Source organism: Leopardus geoffroyi, chromosome B3, assembly GCF_018350155.1.
Source record: "Leopardus geoffroyi isolate Oge1 chromosome B3, O.geoffroyi_Oge1_pat1.0, whole genome shotgun sequence".
NCBI classification, from domain to species: domain Eukaryota; kingdom Metazoa; phylum Chordata; class Mammalia; order Carnivora; family Felidae; genus Leopardus; species Leopardus geoffroyi.
This window is the reverse complement of record NC_059337.1, coordinates 40,975,436-40,998,527: the sequence shown is the minus strand read 5'-3', so window position 1 is coordinate 40,998,527 and position 23,092 is coordinate 40,975,436. Positions and strand designations below refer to the sequence as shown.

At 38.7% G+C, this 23,092-nt stretch overlaps 1 protein-coding gene across 11 annotated transcripts in view; it reads right to left on the bottom strand.

The window, feature by feature from the left end:
• Positions 1-23,092, bottom strand: part of CSNK1G1 (casein kinase 1 gamma 1) — a 183,341-nt gene that overhangs the window by 48,864 nt on the left and 111,385 nt on the right. For all 11 annotated transcript variants that reach the window (XR_006704063.1, XM_045447923.1, XM_045447922.1 and 8 more), the window contains exon 5: positions 734-885. Coding sequence is in view for 10 of the 11 variants with exons in the window: in XM_045447923.1 (XP_045303879.1) it covers positions 734-885 (152 nt within the window). In the remaining variant the exon portion in view is untranslated. The remainder of the gene's footprint in view (positions 1-733; positions 886-23,092) is intronic.

The window sequence follows — 23,092 nt, the reverse complement described above, 5'->3', positions numbered from 1 at the left end:
TACAGCATACAAAGGGAAGCCGAGGCATCTTAAGTTTGGACTCAAACGCCAAGGTCAATTTTCTAACATTTCCAAGCTTTTACTGTAAAGTGGGTGAGACCACCACCATTTGAGACCAATAAAAGATGCATGAGCATCCTTCCTCTGAGAGGCTGACAGACTTCTCAAGGGAACTGTCTTAACTGCTTCTTGAACTGGCACTGCTGTGTAATTTGGCTGGAGCTGAGGGAGCTGTCTCTTCAGCTCTGCCAGTCTCTGTAAGAACCGGAGGCCAGAGAGCTAAGGCAGGTTCTTGGTCACATGATTTTGGAATCTGATTGTTAGGGCAGTGGGTTACGTGGCCAATCCCTTCCTGGCTGCAAGGGTGAGGGGAGAGGACAAAACTTTACAGCCATATGTTTAAAACCTATAAATAAAACATCAAGGAAATTACTTGCATTTGTACAATTTCACCTAATCATCCTCTTTCTCCCCAAACTAAATTATATGCTTCCACTTCAGTTGAGGGCAGGGTGTTGCTCCAAGGTGCAAATTCTTAAAATAGAGCGAACAGAAGATGCAGTATGTCTTCTCTAGGTTAACCCTTTTGGCCCAGCCTGCTTCCTAGAATGCCATCAAACCTCTGAGTGTGCACTCAATATGTGTCACGACATCTGGGAGAGCCCTAAAGGGGACACAGGAATGCAGCTGGGGGACCCACCTATCCTTTTGCAGAACAGCAACGCCAACTTACCAACTGGATGGCTATCATTAACACAGTCTTCAAAGTAAAAGTTCGGTCACAGAGGTCAAACAAGTCCTCCAAGCTAGGGCCAAGGAGCTCCAGCACCATGGCGTTGTATTTTCCACACGGTCCAAAGTAATACACCTGTGGAAGACCTTCACCTGCAAGCAGAGGAGAAATAGGGTGTAGAGTGGGGGACACAAAACTCAAAATGTGAGATAGCTGCATCAGCAATGGGTAGATATAAAGAAAGTACAATTTGTGAGATTACCATTTTCTCTCATAGTCACTCCTGGAGAACCTAAACTGAGCACAGCAGCTTCAAAGCGAACTAGTAACACGTAGGAAAGGTGAGTCATCACCTAATAGCCTCAAACAAGCAGCTATTTAATACCAGAGTGACAAAGGTATTCCCACTGCTACGGAAGACAGCGAACGGTCCCTGATCCATTACTGGATCAGAGCATAAACTATTCTTCCCCAAGAAGGCCCAAAAGTACACTAGCACAGAAGGTTAAAAGACAGTTCACTGAGCTCACAGGCCAGCCTAACGGGCCTTGTTGCATTAGCTGTTTTCATCTGCGCTCCCTATGCTAACTGCCAAAGCCACGTGGAGCTGTTTGCAACTGCTGCCCCAAGGAGAACTCAGACTGAAAGGTTGAGGTCACAGAGGGTACAGCCTGGCTCTCTTCTCACAGGGAGTCTCTGTAGTTTCCTGTTTTCTATCAGCTGGGGCAAAGTCAACAGACAGCATTGGTTACTGGTAAGTAATTCTCAAAGGAAAAGGAAAAATAAAAGACAAGGCTGGGCTTTCCCTAGATTTGAAATTCATAGCTCTAAGATGCTAAAATCTAGACACTTTCTCACCTAAGTGTCAACTTGTGAATGAATTTCTCCCTTAGAGCGTATTGTAAATATGAGGCATTCAGTAAACATGTGTTAAATGGCACCATGTGAACAGTGGATATGAATGAGACTACAGAACATTTTTAAAAAATCTGGTCTCATAGAGCAGAAACACTTCCATCTCACACATTTATGTATACCATGTTCTGCAGCTATATATGCTACAGATTACTACTTGCTTCTGCCTACAAGTTCTTTTTTTTTTTTTTTAAGTTTATTTATTTATTTTGAGAGAGAGAGCAGAAGCAAGGAAGGGGCAGAAAGAAGGAGAGACAGAATCCCAAGCAGACTCCATGCCACCCCGATGCGGGGCTCGAACTCACAAAGTGTGAGATCATGACCTAAGCTGAGATCAAGAGTCGGACACTTAACCGACTGGGCCACCCAAGCGCCCCTACAAGTTCTTTAGAAAATCTCTCCTTCTCCTCATTCTTTTTATATGTATAGATAAGAGATAAGCAGAGGTGATTCTACCTGCTATAATCTGAATGTTTGTGTCTCCTCATCATCCTTAAATTCATATGTTGAAAACCTAATGCCCAATGTGATGGTTTTAAGAGGTGGGCCTTTGGGAAGTGATTAGATCATGAGGGCAGAACTCTTATGAATGAGATTAGTGCCCTTGTAAAAGAGACTGTAGAGAGTTCCCTAGCCCCTTCCGCCATGTGAGGACACAGCACAAAGTCTGAAGAGGGTCTCCGCCAAAACCTGACCATGACGGCAACCTGATCTTGGACTTCTAGTCTCTGGAACTGTGAGAAATAAATTTCTGAGTTTATAAGCCACTCAGTCTACTGGTATTTTGTTACAGCAGCCCAAATAGACTAAGACAATATCTACTATTTAAACCTTTAACCCAAGATGCCCATCCTTATTCCCAGGATAAATCTTGTCTATCTGGAGTTGGTGTGTTTCGTTGCTATGATATGTTTAACTGTTTCATGTGCTACTGGAGTCTACCTTGTTCCTCTAGGTACTAAGAAACTTGAGTGTTTTAGGATGCTCATCCCCAGCTTGTATCACCTAATACAGCATACTCTGCTCCTGTCAGCTCCATAAATATCCACTGAATTGTCCTTGTGGTTGTTTTGATTCTATCTCCAAAAGAAATCAGATTTAATTTAAAGTGTCTTGTATCTCCCTGTTGTTCTGAACTCATTCTTCACTTTCTTTAAAATATGCAAAACCTAACAGCTGTTCCTAATGAGTCCTGCTGAAAAATCCAAAGCAGAACACCATCGTAGAAAATTACTGCTTTTACTAATCAGACATATGGTAGATGGTAGTTTGGGGATCTTTCAAATTTAAATGCTATATAATAGTTTCTGATGTCACTAAAATTTGATTTTCCTAATATAAATATTATATTCTTTTTTAAAAAAGTAGTACATTCTTCAAAACAGCTGTGGCAGATCTGTTAGTTACCTGTCTAGTATCCATTCTCTTCTTCTTCATAACAAAACTTCTAATTACTGCAAATAGCCACCTGCCTGGTTGTAACTTTCTAGCTTCCTTTGATAACAACTATGACTAGTGAGACAGAATCAGAAATTGTTGGACGAGGTAGTTCTAGTAAAGCTCTTCCATGGGAGCTGACTCAAGTTGGAGGTATGCCCTGCTTTGATGATGGCTTAGGCTCCAGAAGCCATCTAGAATCATCAGACGCCTTGTGGATATCAAATAGTGGCAAGAATGAGTGGAACAAAAAAGAAAAAAAAAACAAAAAACATGAGTCCCTAATGGCTGTGAAGTAACCAATGTTGGACTTCCCTGCCCTTTGTTAATCCAAAAGAAAAATCAATCTCTATCTTCAGTAAGCTGTTATTTGGACCTTTTTTCATGGTCAAATCTAATCATAATTAATAAACATATTATTCTTTTAGTTGGATAAATTGCAAATCTGGGCACAAAATCCTCCTTCTGAAGTATAAGTAAACTAAAAGTAAGGTCTGCTTAGATATATAATACTGACATAATTTCCTAGGCTTGCTTCCGATACTTAAAGATCAGTTTAAATGAGACAAATGATCATCTTGTTCTTGACAATCTTTAGTAATAAATCCAGGCATCTCTTGTCAGAATTTCCATGTTTACAAAGAAGTCACAAAAGCATTCTGGGTGATGTCTGTAATTTCTACCTATGAGTTCTATCACTCATAACTCCACCCATAAGGAATTTACTTCTACTCCTACAAAGATGTGAGGCATTCCTGTTGGCTGCATTATTGCTCCTTGTATGAAATACCCTAAGACCTCACCATATCTTGGGGCAGGCTTTGAATGCTCAGGACAATTTTAGATTATTAAGTAGCTTTGAAGTTTTCTCAAAGATGGGACTAGTCTAAGATGCTACTGGAGAAAAGGCTCAAATCAGTCTTCGATCTAGTATTTGGTTCTGCTACCAACCCTGAAAATTCCTTCATGTCTCTGCTTTTTCATCTGTAAAGAGGAGAGGTTTGGACTGGTTTCCTCTTAAAACTAAAATTCTGACAATAGTTAGGGTTTCCTTCTAGCTACCTTCCAGGTTGCTCTTTGTAAAGCCACAGAACCTATATGATTGAAAGCATGGCTCCAGGTTATACAGAATATGTGTGGTTCAAATTACAAAGTAAGTTGGGAGTGGTAGTCAACCAGAAGTGTGTCTATTAGAAACAGCACCAAAATTTTTAAAAACAGATGCAGTGACATCACTTCAAAACTACTAAACCAGAACTTTTGGTAGCAAATGTAAGCACAGTTCCACAAATGATTCTGAAGTGCCACCTCAGCTGGAAAGAGGGTTACTGGAGGGGTTATGGGAGGGGGGATGGGCTTAACTAGTAAGGGGAATTAAGGAATCTACTCCTGAAATCATTGTTGCACTATATGCTAATTTGGATATAAACTAAAAAAAAAAAAAAAAAAAAAGCATTGCTATGTGTTATGATCAATATATTATGAGGACTCAGAAAACAGACAGTCTCTTTCAGAAGTTCTTTCACATCAGAACATCTGGAATCAGTATCTTTTGACTGGAATCGTTTTAAGGCTATTTAAAAGACTTGCCTGTTTAGTTTCTTAGGTATTACAGAAAATGTGCCAAATAGAAAAGTCTCTTTGGGAGACATAGCCATAATTTATTAGAACTATCTGTACAGAAAGATGCCCACGCAAGTTCCATTCTGTTCCTAGTTTTTCACATGACTGCCCATAAAGTGGCCAATGTTGGTGGTAAACAGACATAAGCCCACTTTGAAAGTCTGTGTCTTTGGTCAAAGATTAGCACACAGTAATGACTTAACCTGGTTTGCATTTAAATCTATCTATCTATCTATCTATCTATCTATCTATCTATCTATCTATCTATCTAAAATTATATGAGACAGAATGTGAGCAGGGGCGAGGCTGAAGGAGAGGGAGAGAATCTTAAGCAAGTTCCATGCTCAGCATGGAGCCTGACATGGGGCTTCATCCCACAATTCTGGTATCATAACCTGAAATGAAATCTAGAGTTAGACGCTCACCAACTGAGCCAGCCAGGCACCCCTCCTGGGCTGCATTTAAATAAGAAATTCTATATATTCTATTTCACTCTTCTGCAGAGCCATGTCGAATCCACTGCTTACTAAATTTTTAATCAATCAATATTATACTGTGAAGTCCTTTAATAAGATAGGGGATGAGGACACAGCCTTAAATGCAACAAAAGCTATACATGTGGTAAAACGGTACTTACTAGAAGTAATGATGAGGTAATGGGAATGAAGTGAGAGAGGTGGGCAAGGCAGCTATGCACTGAATTATTTGATTCATGGTATTTCAGAAACTAAGGTAGTTTTATAACTTCTCATCTGCTCTGGAAATAAATCACTAATAAGATCTCCCTCCTAAATTGCTCAACTACATAAAAGCCCAGGAATTAAAGAAGTAAATCCTGAATACCCTTCTTCTGAGAAATTTCTAACAGGTTTCATTATATGTCCTTTAGCCACAGGTTACACCTCTCTCTCTCTTTTTTTTTTTTTTTTAAATTTTTTTTTCAACGTTTATTTATTTTTGGGACAGAGAGAGACAGAGCATGAACGGGGGAGAGGCAGAGAGAGAGGGAGACACAGAATCGGAAACAGGCTCCAGGCTCTGAGCCATCAGCCCAGAGCCTGACGCGGGGCTCGAACTCCCGGACCGCGAGATCGTGACCTGGCTGAAGTCGGACGCTTAACCGACTGCGCCACCCAGGCGCCCCGCTCTCTCTCTTTTTTTAATGTGTATTCATTTTTGAGAGAGAGCGCATGTGCCCGCACAAGTGGGGGAGGGGCAGAGAGGGGGCAGACAGAGGTTCTGAAGCAGGCTCTGTGCTGACAGCACAGAGTCCGATGTGGGGCTCAAACTCACAAACCGTGAGATCATGACCTGAGCCAAAGTCAGATGCTTAACCAACTGAGCCCCCAGGTGCTCCCCCAGGTTACATCTCTTATAAACCAAAACTGCAAGGTTATATATACCCTGCACTTGTTACCTTGTGTATTTTCGCAGGGTACTATGAAACAGCTTTCCCATCCATCAATAACATATTCTTATAAATCCTGCCAGACATGAGGCTCATACATACATCAAGTGGTACAGAACAGGAAGTGGGGTGGACACTACAGCTAATTTTCAGTCTGTCATAAATGTAACTTGGGTTAAACATACCAAATCAAGAATAATGGCTTCTTTATCATCCAAGCTGTTACCTAAAAATATTCCATAAAACATTATGAACAGTAACTACTCTAAGTAGAGATATTTTTAAATGCACCTCAGGCTGAGAACTGAAATAGAACCACCCTGAAGCTTTTGGTAATTTGATCACATTATTGCTTAATAATTAGCCTTTGATTCTTTTTGAAAAACTACATTACCTAGCTATGAAGCAAGTTCAAATAAATCTCATACCTACATTAATATCTGGATGTAAAAAATAACACCTTAATATTTCTTTAAAAGATAAGTATATGTTGGGGATGACTGTCTTCTGAAGTTAGGGCCAGTGAAAACCTTTAAGGACATAATGACTTTGGCAATTCCCTTCTTTTGTTTATACAGTTTTATTTTTAATATTTAAAGAAAATAGGACAGCTCTTCTTCAAAACTTAACTGTCCCATGGTAGTGCCTTCCAGCACAACTACTGAATGTTCCTTAGTGTCTCTGAGCCATCAAGAAATTACTATTCATACAGGGAATTACTGCATATGGGGAACGATCATCAGGATTAATGATAATATTAAACAAGTCCACTTAACAAGAAAGCAGAAAGAATAGGCAGATAAACAGGATGATATTCCATAGTTAGAAGTGAACAGGGAAAATAAAAGCATAGCCTTTAAAACTGAAAAAATAACTCTAGAAAAGCAATGCATTACAAAGATATGAAACAATACATGTATTTCTTTTTTTTTTCCATTTCTCGGACTCTGAAAAATGCCTCTTTATAATATGAACCAGTACACATATGACATCTACTCAAAATGCTGGCTTAATATAAAAACAAACAAACCCAGCTAGACCCAGAATTAAGGAATCAGAATTACTTTGTCCTATAATGAAAAATGTTTTACAACCATCTTGTTCACAGGCCTCTTGGGAACTTGACTATTGCTAGATATATGCTGTGTTAAACATGAGATCAATTTGTATGTTGGGGAAGAGAAGGTGAGGAAAGACAAGAGCAGACGAATAGTCTCACATTTCTGAGCCACAAAAAATTTAACTTTTTGAGTTTTTCTACCATATACACACAATTACCAAGGCCTTGAGCCACAAAGCATATTCAGAGTTTTATTTATCCAAAGGAGCCAGGAAAGAAAGCCTAAGGTAGGAGAAAAGATTTCTTCTCTATTAGTATCTGAGATAAAAACAATTTAAAAATGTGTTAGGTAGGGGTGGAAGATCTCTTCTCCTTCCAGAAAGACTAATTCAGCTCAGAACTGGTAAAAATTTATGACTGGGTGGCTCAGTTAAGCATCTGACTTCGGCTCCGCTCATGATCCTGTGGTTCATGGGTTCGAGTCCTGCGTTAGGCTCTGTGCTGACAGCTTGGTGCCTGAAGCCTGCTCCGGATTCTGTGTCTCTCTCTGCCTTTCCCTCGCTTGTGTGCTGTCTCTGACTCTGTCTCTCTTTCAAAAATAAGTATATAAACATAAAAAAAAAATTTTTTTTTTTTAAATTTACGGGATAAGAACCTAGTCCCTGAAAAATGTCTGCTCTCTTTAGTACTGCATGCATTCACAACTGTGCTTTAGTTATAGAGATAGAATATCTATTGAGTTTCAAAAGCTAAAAAGAGATACACAATTCTTAACATACACCTGAACAACAATAATAAAATGTCAAGAAAGTTCTAGCAAGCACTTAAAAGGAATGAAAGAAAAAAAATGAGGTCACTCAAAGAACAGTGAACTCCTTGACAATCCTGCCCCACTCCCATTATACTTTCTTTGTCCATGTGTCTGTCTTCCCTACTAACAGAAGACTGAAGGCCGTGACTATTATGTGTTAATTATGTTTGTATGTCAGTGTCTAGCATGGGTCCAAGCGCCTGGTAGATAAGGTCAGGGTAAGTACTAAATAAATAAGTAAGTAACAATTCAATGAAATGTCACTGAGAATCTGGAATGCACAATACCTACTTCAAAATGCTAAAACACACATATATAAAGCAAAATAACTTAATCAGATTTTAAATGTGCGGTACATGCTAACACAGGTGATACTAATGAGTAGTTCTTGTTTGAATTTCACAGGAATGATATTTAAAAAAATGTTCTGTTGGGCAAGTCGCTACTATGAAGATTCCACGTAACTCAGAGTTGTAATATTTCTACATTGACTTTCTTCTGTGTCTATTTTTCCGTGATGGTTCTACACAGTCATCTGTAGTTTTACCTTGCTGTTCCACATGCAGGTAAACTATGTGGAACTATTCATTTTACTTAACAGTACCAAAAGCTACACACAAACAAATGTAAATTTCTTCCCGTCTCTCAAAAAAGCAACTGCCCATCCAAAAAGACCAAATGACCAACAAAATTAGTCATCTGAGTCATCTAATGTGCAAAGGCAGTCTGAGGACATCTTCCTACCCTTTTCTTCTCTCTCCATTTATATATAGAGACAAATTCTTAACTTTGTTCCTGGCTAACCTGGAATTCCATGGTCTTTTCTTTACATAAGTAGCCCTTTTCCATTTTACTTGGACCTCACAGTCGTCCTGTGAAGAAAACAAGAAAATACTAATAAACTCCATTTTACATATGAGATAGACACCCTGAGAGATGCTGTATGATCTGTCCTACATACGAGGGTACCCAAGTAATACAACCAGATCTCTCAACTCCAGATTCACCACTCTCTTCTTCCATTAAGCTGACTATATTCTCTGCCTCTGTTCTTCTTCCCTTTCATTCATGTGGTGGCCGAAGTTATTTTCTGTATTTCCTATCCTATCTCTTCCAAACCACATGCCTTTTTGGTTAACATTTAGTTTTTCTAGCAATTCTCTGTCACTCTTCTAGGATATAAATCCCCTGCTGTATTACACAAGCAGCTTCATCTGTCCTATTCATTCCCTGGGTTCCCATTATTTTTATATCAGCTCCATGAATACTATCTTTTCAGCTTTCCTATCACATGTCCATCTCTCCACAGTTCTTGAGCTTTGTCAATTCCAGTCACCAGTCCAGAATAAGGGTCACTTGGGGCATTATTTCTTAAATTATAAAAGTTAATATATGCACATTAAAAAAATCAAATATAATAACAAACCAAAAGCAGTACAGAAATATATGAAGAAAAAGTATTCACATACATAACAGACGCATAATTAAGAATACTTTTCTGCAACTTCACTTTTAATTTAATCTTATATAGTAGACATTTTTTCTTGTCACCTCATGGATATACCTCATTTATTTATTTTTTAATTTATTTTTAAGTTTATTTTTGACAGAGACAGAGAGTGAGCATGAGCTGGGGAGGGGCAGAGAGAGAGAGGGAGACACAGAATCCAAAGCAGGCTCCAGGCTGTCAGCACAGAGCCTGATGCAGGGCTCGAAGTCACAAACCGTGAGATCATGACCTGGGCCGAAGTCGGACGCTTAACCGACTGAGCCACCCAGGCGCCGCTATACCTCATTTATTTTAATAGCTACATAGTATCTGACCCTATGATATACCATATTTGCTTAAGTTTTCCTGCAGATGGACATTTTGGTTGTATATTATTTGTTATTAGAAATAGATATGATAGTGAACAGCTATTGCTTTTGCCTGGCCTGCATCCTCTTCCTCTAATAACATTTTACTCTTCTGGTGGGAAAGCACCATTTCTTTGATGTTATTTCATGTGGTTAAAGCAGGGTCAAGTCCTTTCCCATTGCCACCCCAAGGATATGACTCAAGCCAGGTTAATCAGAGTATTCTATTCCCCTGCCAGGAGGAATTGGGTCAAGGATGTGTGCTTGCTGGCACCTGGATGGCTCAGTCGGTTAAGTGTCCGACCGGCTCAGGACATGACCTCAGTTTGTGATTTCGAGCCCCATTTTGTGCTCTGTGCTGACAGCTCAGAGCCTGGAGCCTGCTTGGGATTCTGTGTCTCCCTCTCTCTCTCTCTCTCTCTGCCCACACCCCACTTGCACTCTGTTTCTCTCTCTCTCAAAAATAAATAAACACTAAAAAAAATTAAATAATAATAAAAAAAAAAAGGATGTGTGGTTGACCCATGTCAGTACAGAGTCAACTCTAGGACTTTCGTGGAACTATAGAGAAGGAGGAACAATTCCTCCTCACCCCCTCCCTCGCTGCTAAACTGGAAGGAGCTTAGCCTGAATGAAGCTGCCAGAGACTACCAAATGAAAATAGGGACTACCTATCTGAAACTCAAACACAGAAAAAGCAGAGCTGAGAGAAATGGAGACAGATAAATATGTCACATAAGCTGAAGCCAAGGACAGTGTTGGTCCTAAATCTGGCTGGCCTGCAGTGAGAATATTGCTGGATCTGTGAGCCAAGAAATTCTTCCCCTCTCCTCGCCCTCCCAAGTAAGCCTGAACTCTATCATCTGAAAATGAAAGAGTCTACACAAATATGCAGATAATATGGCAAAAAGCTTTGTGCCTACATTTTTGGGCATGACTGCAAACGTATCTTGAGGGTAAATTCCTTCAAGAGAATATGCTGAGTCAAGAGGCATGTGTATTTTACATTTCATTATATATTGCCAAATTGCCAGAGGTCTAAATCCTCGTTGGTCCCTCGTGGGGAAAGTCCTGGACCTACTTTCAATGTAAGTCATATTACTTAAATATCTAGGCCCGTGGAGAATTTAAAAATGCTTTCAGAACCTGCCTTGATCTATTATTTCCAAAGCCCCAGCTCGAGGTTATCTTCTCTCTTATAGTTAGCCATAATGTGTCTGAAGGCAACTTTAAGCTTTGTATCCAAATTACCACTGATATTTCCAAGTCAAGAGACTTTCCTACCCCATTATTTGTTCCATGCTACCATTATAAAATTTCCCTCAAAGCATACCTCTATCACAAGTTTATGAAGTGTTTTTATATAGGTTCTCCCATTTAATCCTAACAATTAGTACATATAGGTATTACTATTCCCATTTTATAGGTAAGGTAACTGATCTGAAATGACTTGCTCAGGTCATGTAATGAGTGGTGCAGCCAAACCTAAACCCCCAACTTCTGCCTCTAAGTCTTAGGCTCTTTTACTCTACTACAGGTATGCATCTGTGCTCTAAGTTCACAGACATCTAAAGTGGCAGTAACCTCTACCTAGTCGCGTTTCTTGGAAAGGAGATTAACCCATTTTGTAAAGATTCAATAAAAGATTGCCTATGTATGAACCTAATGGACAATCACAAAATACTAATGGTGTTGATACCTTATGAATTCAAGTAATAAGAGTAATGTTTCCCTTATAAAAGCCCAGGTAAGGTTACATTAAGAGTGCATAAGTGCAGGGGTGTCTGGGTGGCTCAGTTGGTTAAACCTCCGACTTCGGCTCAGATTATGATCTCACAGTTCATGAGTTTGAGCCCTGCGTCGGGTTCTGTGCTGACAGCTCAGAGCCTGGAGCTTGCTTCGGATTCTGTGTTTCCCTCTCTCTCTGTTCCTCTCCTGCTCGCACACACTCTTTCTCTCTCAAAAATAAAGATTAAAAAAAATTTTTTTAAGTGCATAAATAGTCTTTTCCTAATAAAACTAAGGAGTCAATCTTTAAAAGAAGCCTATTAATAATTTAATACATCATTTAGGAATTCAGAAGGCAGCTTGGCATACACTTAGAATAACACAGAAAGTATAAAAAACAGATAAGCATTTGTTTTCATTAACCTTGGGCCCATGTAACAAATTGTTCCCAGAAGTTCTCTGATTAAAAAAACAAAACACACTAAGGCACATAGTCTAATCACAGCACAGAAGCAGAGTGCCCCCTACTACTGAACTCTCTTAATATTGTAATACCATTCCTTAAGTATCAAAATAGCCCTGGGAGAGTAAAGAACCAAGTGTTACCCTCACTTTCTGAATGGAAGCATAGAGGTTAAGTGGCTTGCCACAGAACAACCAGTCAATGGAACAGATGCTACAGCCTGCCATTCTTTTTTCATTTGAGCCTTCACCCAAATATGTCTCCAGTAAGAACAGATGTGACCTGATGGAACATTCAAGATGACCTTATAATTCTGGTCACTGAGGAGGCATGCAGACTTACAAGGAAGAAAAGTGAACTCATTTTTCTTGCTGATTTTCAGCTAGTCTGAGGAATAAGTGCCATAATGTTCCTTCTAGTTTCAAATTCAATTAAGTTCAAAGAGTCTGGTGGTCAGTCTGTGCATTCATCAAATACTACACGTGAGAACAGAGTGCTAGGGGAACAGTAAAGAGGGGCATCTAACCTTGACTGAATGGGATGGGAAAGGCTTCACAGAGCAGGGGCCGTGGGCTGAATCTTGATGGTTAAGAGCCGATTAGGCTGGAGTGGAGAGAATGAATCCTACAGGCTAAGGGAGCATATAGGTAGCTAAAAGCAAAGAGGCAAAAGCTCTCTGAAATGAGAAAAACTAAGACTATTTTTCTCTCTCCCATAGCTTATTTTTCTCTTTTTAAATATTTACTTTTGAGAGAGAGGGAGACAGAGGGAGACACAGAATCCGAAGCAGGCTCCAGGCTCTGAGCTGCCAGCACAGAGCCTGACACGGGGCTCAAACTCACAGACTGTGAGATCATGACCTGAGCCAAAGTCTGATGCTCAACCAGTTGAGCCACTCAGGCACCCCCACAGTTTTTTTAAATTCTGAACCACCAGTCGGTTTAACAAATGTCCTTAAAAATTATGGCAGAGGTCATTTATAAAGTTGAAAAGGCAGAGATAGCTGAGTAAATAAAAAGATCATAGGAATAAAGGAAAAATAAGGATTTTATCTAAATATTATATACCTATATTACCTTAGTACATCTTTAATAATAGTTTCACAGGAAGTATTTTAAGTATACACTAGGAACACACCATTGCATTATAGAGCACGAACAGAAATACAATGCAAGCCATGAATGAGAAACATGAATTTGATTTAAAATTTTCTAGAAGCCACATTTTTAAAGAGGTGGAAAAAAAAGAATTAGGTGGAATTAAGTTTAATAATATATTTTATTTAAGTCACATCCAAAATATCAACACTTCAACATATAATCAATTTAAAAATCACTGTGGTATTTTACATTCTTTGCGGGGGAAGGGGGAGACTAAATCTTTGAAATTCAGTGTACATTTTATACTTCCAGCATATTCGATTACCTATAAGTGCTAATTCAGGTGCTTCATAGGCACATGTGGCTAGTGGCTCAGCTCTGTAAGGAGTTTTGAGAGATATAAGTGAGGCTGGTTTAGGTACAGAAGAAATGGTGCAGAAAAGAGGTTCGATACTTAGAAATCTGCATCACCCCAAACAAGGAGGCTTCTTTACTTCTGAAGCCTACAACTCTCTCCTTTCTCTCAACTCTTCAGAATAGCTGTTTCTGCTCGAGTGTTCTCACTTTTAGAAAATAGTTAAGGGCAGTGCCTACTCTTGTTCACCACTGTATCCCCAGGGCTTAGCTTAGAATAGTACTTATCCCAAGTGGGATGCTCACTGAATACTTCTTTAATAAATGCACGAACAGACACATAGCTGCCTCTGGGCTTTAGCTTATTTTGTACTTGGAAGCCTTTCCTTACTCTTGTATTTGAACATGTCCAAGTAAATCATACCTCTTTTTGAAAGTTCAGCCCCTAGCTACCACCCTTTCTATACAGCCTTCCCTGTTTCCCATAATTAGTAGCCATTTCTCCCTTCAGAATTTCTGTATCATTTTATCTGTAGTCCCTTAAAAAAAAACCCTAACATTCCACTGTTCTTGTTTGCATTATAATTATTCATATACATTGGTGAGCTCCTTGACAGTTACACAACAATACCTCATGATAAACATATTGGAAGCTCAACAAACATTACATATTCTTTTCCTCTAGTTTCTGGAAGGGCAGAGACCATACGACCCATATCTCTATGGCCCTCAAATCTCTCAGTATAGTGCTCTGGACACAGCTGATGCTCAGCTTCATCTCCTTGCATTATGACTACAGTAATTATTAGTACAAGATTGCTATAGGCTGGTAAGAATGATGAATTAAACCAAATGAAGTATAAAGAAAGAGGAAAATGTACGGAAAAATTAAAACTGTGTCAGACTGTTGAAAGCACAAAAGAGTACAGAGCTGACAAACTCTTCTTTTAAATGGGAAGAATATAAATTACTTGCTTATGAGTTGTTCAAAGATGACAAATACAATTGGTCACAAACGTTAAAAAAATTTTTGTGTTGGTTTTTGTCTTAAGCATGTTTTATAGGTAAGTTATATTCTACAAATACTAACGGGCTTAGTTAGCAATTGGATTACTATTTTGAAAGGAGATACAAGGACTTATCTATCTTTTGTAGCCTATTATTGGAACTTAAAGAAAATATTCTCTTTCACCAATGACACTGACAGACACTGGAAAGGAATTTAAGGTTTCTTAAAAAAATTTTTCAAGTTCACTTATTTTTGAAAGAGAGTGAGAGAGTGAGCAGGGGAGGGGCAGAGAGAGAGGGAGACACAGAATCCAAAGCAGGCTCCGGGCTCCGTGCTGACAGCTCAGAGCCCAATGCAGGGCTCGAACTCATGAACCCCAAGGTCATGGCCTAAGCCAAAGTCGGAAGCTTAACTGACTGTCACCCAAGTGACCCCAGAATTTGTTAAGTTTTAATCCAAGACAGTAAATACATGCTTCCACCTTCTTGTAACTCAAAGGAATAATTCATGTCAGTGATTCATCTCTTTCATTCCATAGTATTCCACAGCTTTGAGGATGTTATGAAATGTTACTTTTCTTCTTAATTGTCAAACTTGACAAATTGTGAATTAGGAGGGGATGGTGCCTGAGGACTGTGGCCAGTCCTGTGATGGCCACCAAGCGTACTCTAGCCCTTAGTTTGGGCTGAAACTTCTCCTGCCTGTGTCCTCCTTAAAAAAGCATTCTCTATGGGCAATCACTAAGCCATTCTTAATGACTGAAGAATGGTTGTGAGGATACTGAAGGAAGAGAAACATTCAGGTACACAGCAAAAGAGGTGTGAATCAAGATAGAAAAGTAAAGTATGAGCTAGAACTGAAGGAGAAAATGGCATCAGAAACTTCAGGTTCTGGGTCGATTTATAAGCAAGCTTCTACTGACTGATCAACTTTTCCCCAACCTTCACCCGTATAAGCACTGTATCAATTTTCTGCAGCTAATCACAATTCTCCAGATCATTCCACTTACATATAAGTTACTTGGGTCTATTTTTGGAAACTTGCCTTCTATTTTTTCATCAAGTTCCTTCTATTTTTTCATCAAGTTCCTTAAAAGAAGACAAAATCTAAGTAACAAGTTCTGTCTTCAGACTGAACAAGTATCTCTAGCAGTTCTGCATTTTGTAAAACAACGCACCAAAAGGTGTTAGTACTTTGTGTTACTGTGAGGTGTGTGCAGGCCAATTTCTATAATAAACTCATATCATTCTGTTTGCAATTAAAGAGATTACTGGCACAAGTCTTCACCAGTAAAATGTTTAAAATCAAAGCCCCCCCACCCCCAACCAGGAGGGAGTGGGACAAATTTTATATACATAATTAAAGGTAATTACTCAAAATGCTTCATGTGATTTAGAGCTATTTTAGAGTTTTAAGGGGCAAAGAAGGGCTACATGGGGTTTGACTCTAACAGATAAGCAAGTGTCTTACAGCATTACATATAAACTTTTCTGCTTTTACTTCACTATACCACAGGGCACACTGTTAGCCATAATATGAGAAACATCCCAATTCTCTAAACTATGAAAAACACACACAAAGGATATACAATGATTGAATTTATCCTAGTCCAGAAGTGTACCAAATGCTGTGCTTCAGAAATAACAGTTCCCTTTGTTCAGCTAACTAGTGAGGTTAGTTAATACAGGTTTAGGTTAGGGTCCTTAGGAGAATGAATGAACATTCATAGAACTATCACTACTAAATTGGCTCCATTAAAGACTAGCAATTATTAGTACTAAGGATGTGAATTACACCCTTCATAGCCCAGTACATGAAAACAACCCTTTCTATTTTTTCTTCATAAAATTAAGCATTAGCCACAGATTGGACTTATATACTGTAACATCAATGAAAGTATTTAAATGTCCTTTTAAAATGTTTTCTATACAGTGTGCATAGATTTGGAAACACACACTCATGCACATACACACTTTTAAAGGAAAAGATGAAGACCACACCACACGTTTCCTTGTCTAAAGATCATTCCATATACTGTAAAATGAAGATGCTTTCCATGTACCCATATCAGGTTCTTGCTGCTGAGTCACCAACTCAAGGGCATTTTTATATTTAGGTTCTGCTCCCTCAGAGAACAAGAGTGGCACTGGGGTCGCTCCTTCTGCAAAGTATATTCAGAGGTTTAGATATTTTCAAACATCTCCCTCACCTTTTACTCAATGGATAGGACTGTACCTTTTTTTGTTTGTTTTTAATAAGAGGCTCCGCTACTGTCCTAATGTTAACTTATTTCAAATAAGTGAAATGCTCATGCTGAAAGGAGCCACTCGTGTTGAAAAGAGCAAGTCCTTAAGTTTGGCAGATGTGGCTTTATATTTCAATTTATCATCCCAGACTTCCTCAGAGTATAAGAAGGTCTGCCTCTGATAATAAAGGCCCAAAGCAGGTTTCCCTCCTAGCATTACTTTTTCAGTAAGAGTATGGTAAGTACAATAAGCACAGGCACAATGAACTGGGAAAGAGGCAGTTCTCTTTTTGGAATATGCATTACCCTATGCCAGGACGATACACAGTTGCTGTGTTCACACTCTACTTTGAGAATCTCAAGATGCTGAAATGTCCTAAGGCAAAATGTTTTGCATTTTAAGCAAGTGTTAAATGAAGAGAAAGAAAAATATGGTCAGTAAACTCATCCTTCTCTTGTCACACGATCAACTGTTTTTTTTTCCCAGTTCTTAAGCCACATTCTTAGAGAACCTGCTCTCTGTGGAATGGTGAATTCTACATGATTCCGTACCCACTGAATAAGGTACCTAGGCCCGAACTGGAAAGCCTTTCCAAGCTGAGTCAGCCGGTCTCTTTCCCAGGAACTTGCAATTGGGACACAGGTCTGCAGTCCATCTCTGCTGGCACTTAAATCAACAGGGGCTATGTGAAAGGCCTTTTTCCACCACATGTAAGGAGAAGCAGAGAAAGCTGGTAATGTGGAGAAAAGAAGAGGGCTAATAAACAATGAGGCAAGACAGTTTATGACCCTAAGCAGAAGAGTCAAATAAAGCATTAAGAGTCTGGAAAAGGTGAACAGAAAGCCAGAGACAGAGTAGTTTGTCTTGGTTTCTAGAGGCTTTCCAGTGCTTTGTACCAATCCCTAGTGAGATCTGTAAAATATTTCCTTCCTATTCCAAGACACATCCCTGTGATCTTCCAGTAAGATGTCCTTTTGGATCTAAGCTATTCAGAATAGATTCTGTTAATGGTAATCAAAACAGTGTTGACCAATACACACACATAACTGTTCATTTTCCTTATGATGGTTAAAGAGGAGGAAGATGAGCAGTTATGTGTGTGTAGATGACGCTACACTTTGCTTTAGGGAGCGAAGAAATAAAAAAGACACAGACTCTGCCCTTAGGGAACTTACAGGTAGAAAACAGAGACGTAAACTGCTAGCATAGTTACTAGATCAAGCCTTTCATAAAAATTAGTATAATGAAGAAAGAGTAGATGTGGAATGGCCTAAGAACCAAATTTATTTACTCAAACTTAACGATATATATATTTGGTCAAAGTTTGAGGAATTAAAAACTACCATAAAATCTTTTGCAGATGTATACTTTACTAGACAAACTATGTACCACTGTATATACTATATAACCATACTCTGCAATACATATTTACTGACTATGATCATATATACAAATCCAGTTGGACTATTACTCTATGGGCAATATAACGGATTTTTCAAGGCTAACTTTGATCGTATGTGATTTTCATTTGTGTGCTATCTTTAGCTCCTAACCTTACATGTGACTTTGTATTTAACAGTTGGCTTCCATAGAAAAACAATCACCCTCGAAATCCTAGCATTTTAAATAAGATACCTAGAAACTGGTAGTTAGATGTGATCTGTGACAGCTGGTGGCAATCTAGTTATTTGACTATTAGGCAATCCTAGCAGCCAAGTGAACTGAACTATGGTGTTCTAAGAAATAACTTAGAATTTTGAACAAAGCCTATAGCCTCAAATTAGGTACCAAGTCCCCATTATGACAGTGCCTCCATACAGGAAATTAAAAATAAACTAGCACAAAAATGAGCCCTCGTCAATCTATTTTCTAACATGTTTTATTATCTTTCTAGAACTATTTTCAATACTTTCAGTAATGCATTTATTTTAAAAAATTTTTTTAATAAATTTTATTTTTTAAAAAATTTCAGGGCATCTGGGTGGCTCAGTTGGTAGAGTGGCCAATTCTTGATTTCAGCTCAGGTCATGATCCCAACGGTTGTGGGATAGAGCCCCATATCAGGCTCTGCTGAGCATGGAGCTGCTTAAGATTCTCTCTCTCCCTCTGCCCCCTCCCCTGCTTGCACTATCTAAAATTGAAAAAAAATTTTTTTAATTAATTTATTATTAAGTAATCTCTACACCAACATAGGGCTGGAAATCACAACCCCGAGGTCAAGAGTCTCATGCTCTACCAACAGACCCCACCAGACACCCTGCCATTATTTTTCAATCACAATATTCAACTTGATGTTGAACTCATTTCACCCTTTTGGTACCTCATCTCTTAAATCTGTATTAAATAATAAAGCTAATAAATGAAATAAGTCAGTAAGAGAAAGACAAATGCCACACGATTTCACTCAAATGTGGAATTTAAGGAACAAAACAAATGAACAAAGTAAAAAAGGGGACAAACCAAAAAAACAGATTCTTAACTCTAGAGAACAGAAGGTTACCAGAGGAACGGTTACCAGAGGAGAGGTTGGGGGTGGGGAAGAAGATGGGTGAAACAGGTGAAGGGGATTAAGAGTACACTTACCATGATGAGCATTGAGTAATGTATAGAATTGTTGAGTCACTACATTGTACCCTTGAAAATAATATAACACTGTAGGCTAACTATCTTGGAATTAAAAAAAAAAAAAAGCCTAAAAGAAACAGCACTGTTTGAAATTTATTCCTTTCCATTTGATAAACAGAATCATCTATAAATCAGAAACATTTTAATGAAAAATATATACATTAAAAAAAACAAGGAAATATACAAAATAATAGCTGTGAATAGAGACTCACCACGGTGGTGACCAAAACTTCAATCTTTCTCTTATATATTTTTCTAAACCTTCAGTGATATTAGTTTTCTCCAGAATTTACAAAAATAATTTTTCAAGTGAAAAACTTCTTGTTACCTTTGGGCAAACTGCACATAGATAATTGCAAATTTATCCTCTAACGCTACTCTCCTTTTTAGGTAGCAGAGTTAAGAGATCTAGGCTGTGTTTTCTGAACTATAACTGTTAAGAGTGGAAGCCAAGCAAAACGTTGATGAGGTATGACTACCAGTTCAATGTGATTGTATCCAAATCATTCTCTAGCTGCTAATGGGCTATGGTGGTCTTCAGACTTGCAATGCTATAGCCACTATACTGATGAGAACCACACACAATTCCTACCTTTCATGGGCTTCAATTCTAAAACTTTCACCATGGAGTTAGTTCTTGGATACTCTGTTTGTAGGTAGTAATGAATATAAATGTCTCTGATTGTATAGGAAATCCTTGCGGAAATAATTTTGGGGACTTCATTCTAATATCTTCAGTTATTCATTCATATCTCTATTCTGCTTGCTTAATACAGTTAATAATTACTATCACAAGCAAATAAAGAAGAGCCTGAGTTTGGAGAGGACAGTATGCATGAAGGAAAGAAGCTTCAACTTAAGTTGGTGATTGCACTGCCAGTCAAATACTGTCCAAACAACTTGTATACTGGGATTTCATCAATTTAACAGACATTTGTTGAGTCTTTTCTTTGGATCAAGTAATATGCAAGCAATACTTTAATGAATAAAAGATGTTTCTTGCCCTTAAAAAGCTCACAATCCAGCAGCATATTACACTGTGAAAAATCCACAGTGATAGAGATGTGGCTAAGTCCCCTCATTACAGTGCCTCGAGAGTGGCACAGAGTTCTTTGAGGTAATTTCCATATTCTGCAAACTGAATGGAGTGATAAAAAGGAGTAAGAAGTTTTGGTCACTGGAGCTCCTGGATGGCTCAGTCGGTTGAGTGTCTGACTTCGGCTCAGGTCATGATCTCACAGTTTGTGAGTTCGAGCCCCACGTCGGGCTCTGTGCTGACAGCTCAGAGCCTGGAGCCTGCTTTGGATTCTGCATCTCCCTCTCTCTCTGTTTCCCCCCCCCCTCCCCCCCCCCCCCATTCATGCTGTGTCTCTCTCAAAAATAAAAATAACCATTAAAAAAAAATCTTTAAAAAAAAGAAAAGTTTTGGTCACTGCCATGCTAGAGCACAGATCAGCAAACTAAGCCCATAATCTGGCCCAGGTACTTTTGTATGATTAGAGAACTAAGAATAGGTTCTATATATTTAAATATTTGAAAAAATTTAAAGACTAATATTTTATAATACACAAAAATTGCATAAAATTCTAATTTTGGTGCCCATGAATAGAGTTTCATTGGAATATAGCTCATTCACTTACTTACTGTTTATGGCTGCTTCTGTGCTATAGGAACAGAGATGAATAGTTACACAGAGACTGATAGCCCACAGAGCCTAAAGTATTTACTATCTGTTCCTTTATACTATCTGGATTCATAAGAAATCTCATCTTCCACACTGGAAGTAGGGGGATAGCCCAATTATATACATCCTTCCTTTTCTGGGGGCACTGATATTCACTAACAGTCCATAGACTCTGTAATAAACCTGACTTACAATGTTTCAGTAGTTCAACACTAGTAACACCACTTTCTTTGCAAATTGATAAACAAATCTAGTTATATAAAGACCAAACATTAACTGAACCAGCTGGCCTGGGTCTTGCATAAATAGTTTGAATTTGGTTTTACGGAACAAAAACAGGTATGGCAATGTGATCTTTTTTGCTTGGGGTTCTTTTCCCAGGTATTATAAAGACCACTGTGGCCAAGTGTCCCCTCCAAACTGACAGGAAAAGCGGGGGAGTTGTGCAAGTAGAAGTATTCGTTCTCACCGAGGAGGCCTAAGTGAGCATAAGTGTATTCCAACATGACCACATGCAGCTCCTCTGAAAGAAACACACTACCGTCAAAATCACAAATGTGATGGGTTCACCGTAGCTGTATTCTGCTCTTTTGAGTCAGGATTAGGAAATATTAAGTCACTACTGCTTGAGAATCCATCAAAAAGCCTTCAAAGATGAAACTGTTACCTCTTCATTCTGAGATTTTTTTTTTAAAGTTTATTCATTTTGAGAGAGAGAGTTGACATGTGGGGACGGATGGAGAGAGAGGGAGAGACGGAATACCGAGCAGACTCTGTGCCAGCAGCACAGAGCCTGATGCAGAGCTTGAAACCATGAACCATGATGAGATCATGACATGAGCTGAGATCAAAAGTCAGACACAACCAGCTGAGCCACCCAGGGGCCCCCATTCTGAGATTTTTTTAAAGCTATGAGAAATGGGGTGGCCTGGGTGGCTCAGTAAGTTAAGCATCTGACTCTTGATTTTGGTTCAGGTCATGATCTTGAGGGATTGTGAGACTGAGCCCCGCGCTGGGATTCTCTCTCTCTCCCTTTCTCTCTGTGTCTTCCCGCTTGCATGCTCTCTCTCTCAAAATAAATAAATAAACATTAAAAAAAAAAAAAAAGGCTATGAGAAATACACATAGTATATTTCCATTTCTACAGAAAAGTAAGATCTTCAGTTTTCAATGTAAAACAGTAACTGCCTTAAGAATGCAAGGCCTTTGTAGACATTACCTCATTAAACCCTAGCAGGCCTAAAAACTATACAAAGCAGTTTTTCCTATTGTATCAGAAAGAAACTGAGGCACAGCAGGGCACATGGTTAACGCTGAGTCAAAGAATCAGTGGGAAAAACTGAGCCAACCTTTGCTCCTTGCTCCAATTCTTAGCTGTCTCCACTTATTCACATTGCCTATAATCAGAGATGTTAAATGTCTAAATCTCCAGTCCTTAAAATGTAATTTCAAAGCTGCCTATTTATACTCATTAAGATCAGTTTTCCCTGAATTTAGTAGTATATGTCTCCTCCCCCTACAATACCTCTAGCAGAGAGACTTCTGAAAAACTTACACGTGGAAAGAAAGGTCCAGGTTTCACTTTCTTTTATCCAGTTCATTATTTCATCCTTTCTTCTCTTGTTATGAAAAGTTTCTACCCAACTGGAGACCAAAAAGTTTCTTCTAAATTCCTTAAGGGCTCCTATATACTGGACATCAACGTTGAGGTATGTTACTTGTTCACAACTACTCTTGTTACATGATTCACTTCTATTTTAAGTAAAATTCCCATCTTTGCAATATCTCTGCAGCTTTTCTTATTTTTTTCAGCTTTTCTTATTTTTAATTTTCCTGTTTAAACCAGCTTATTTACAATATACTCCTAAGGAAATTCACAACATTACAGGAAGGTTTTGTCAATCTCACACTTTCTGATGATTTTCTTCAGATCTGTGCTTTATTCTTCTGTTGAAGGAGAACCATGTTCCTGTTAATTTAACAGTTGTCTAGATTCAAAGCTCTTTTTCTGGGACCAGAAAAACCTCCTACCTTTTCTT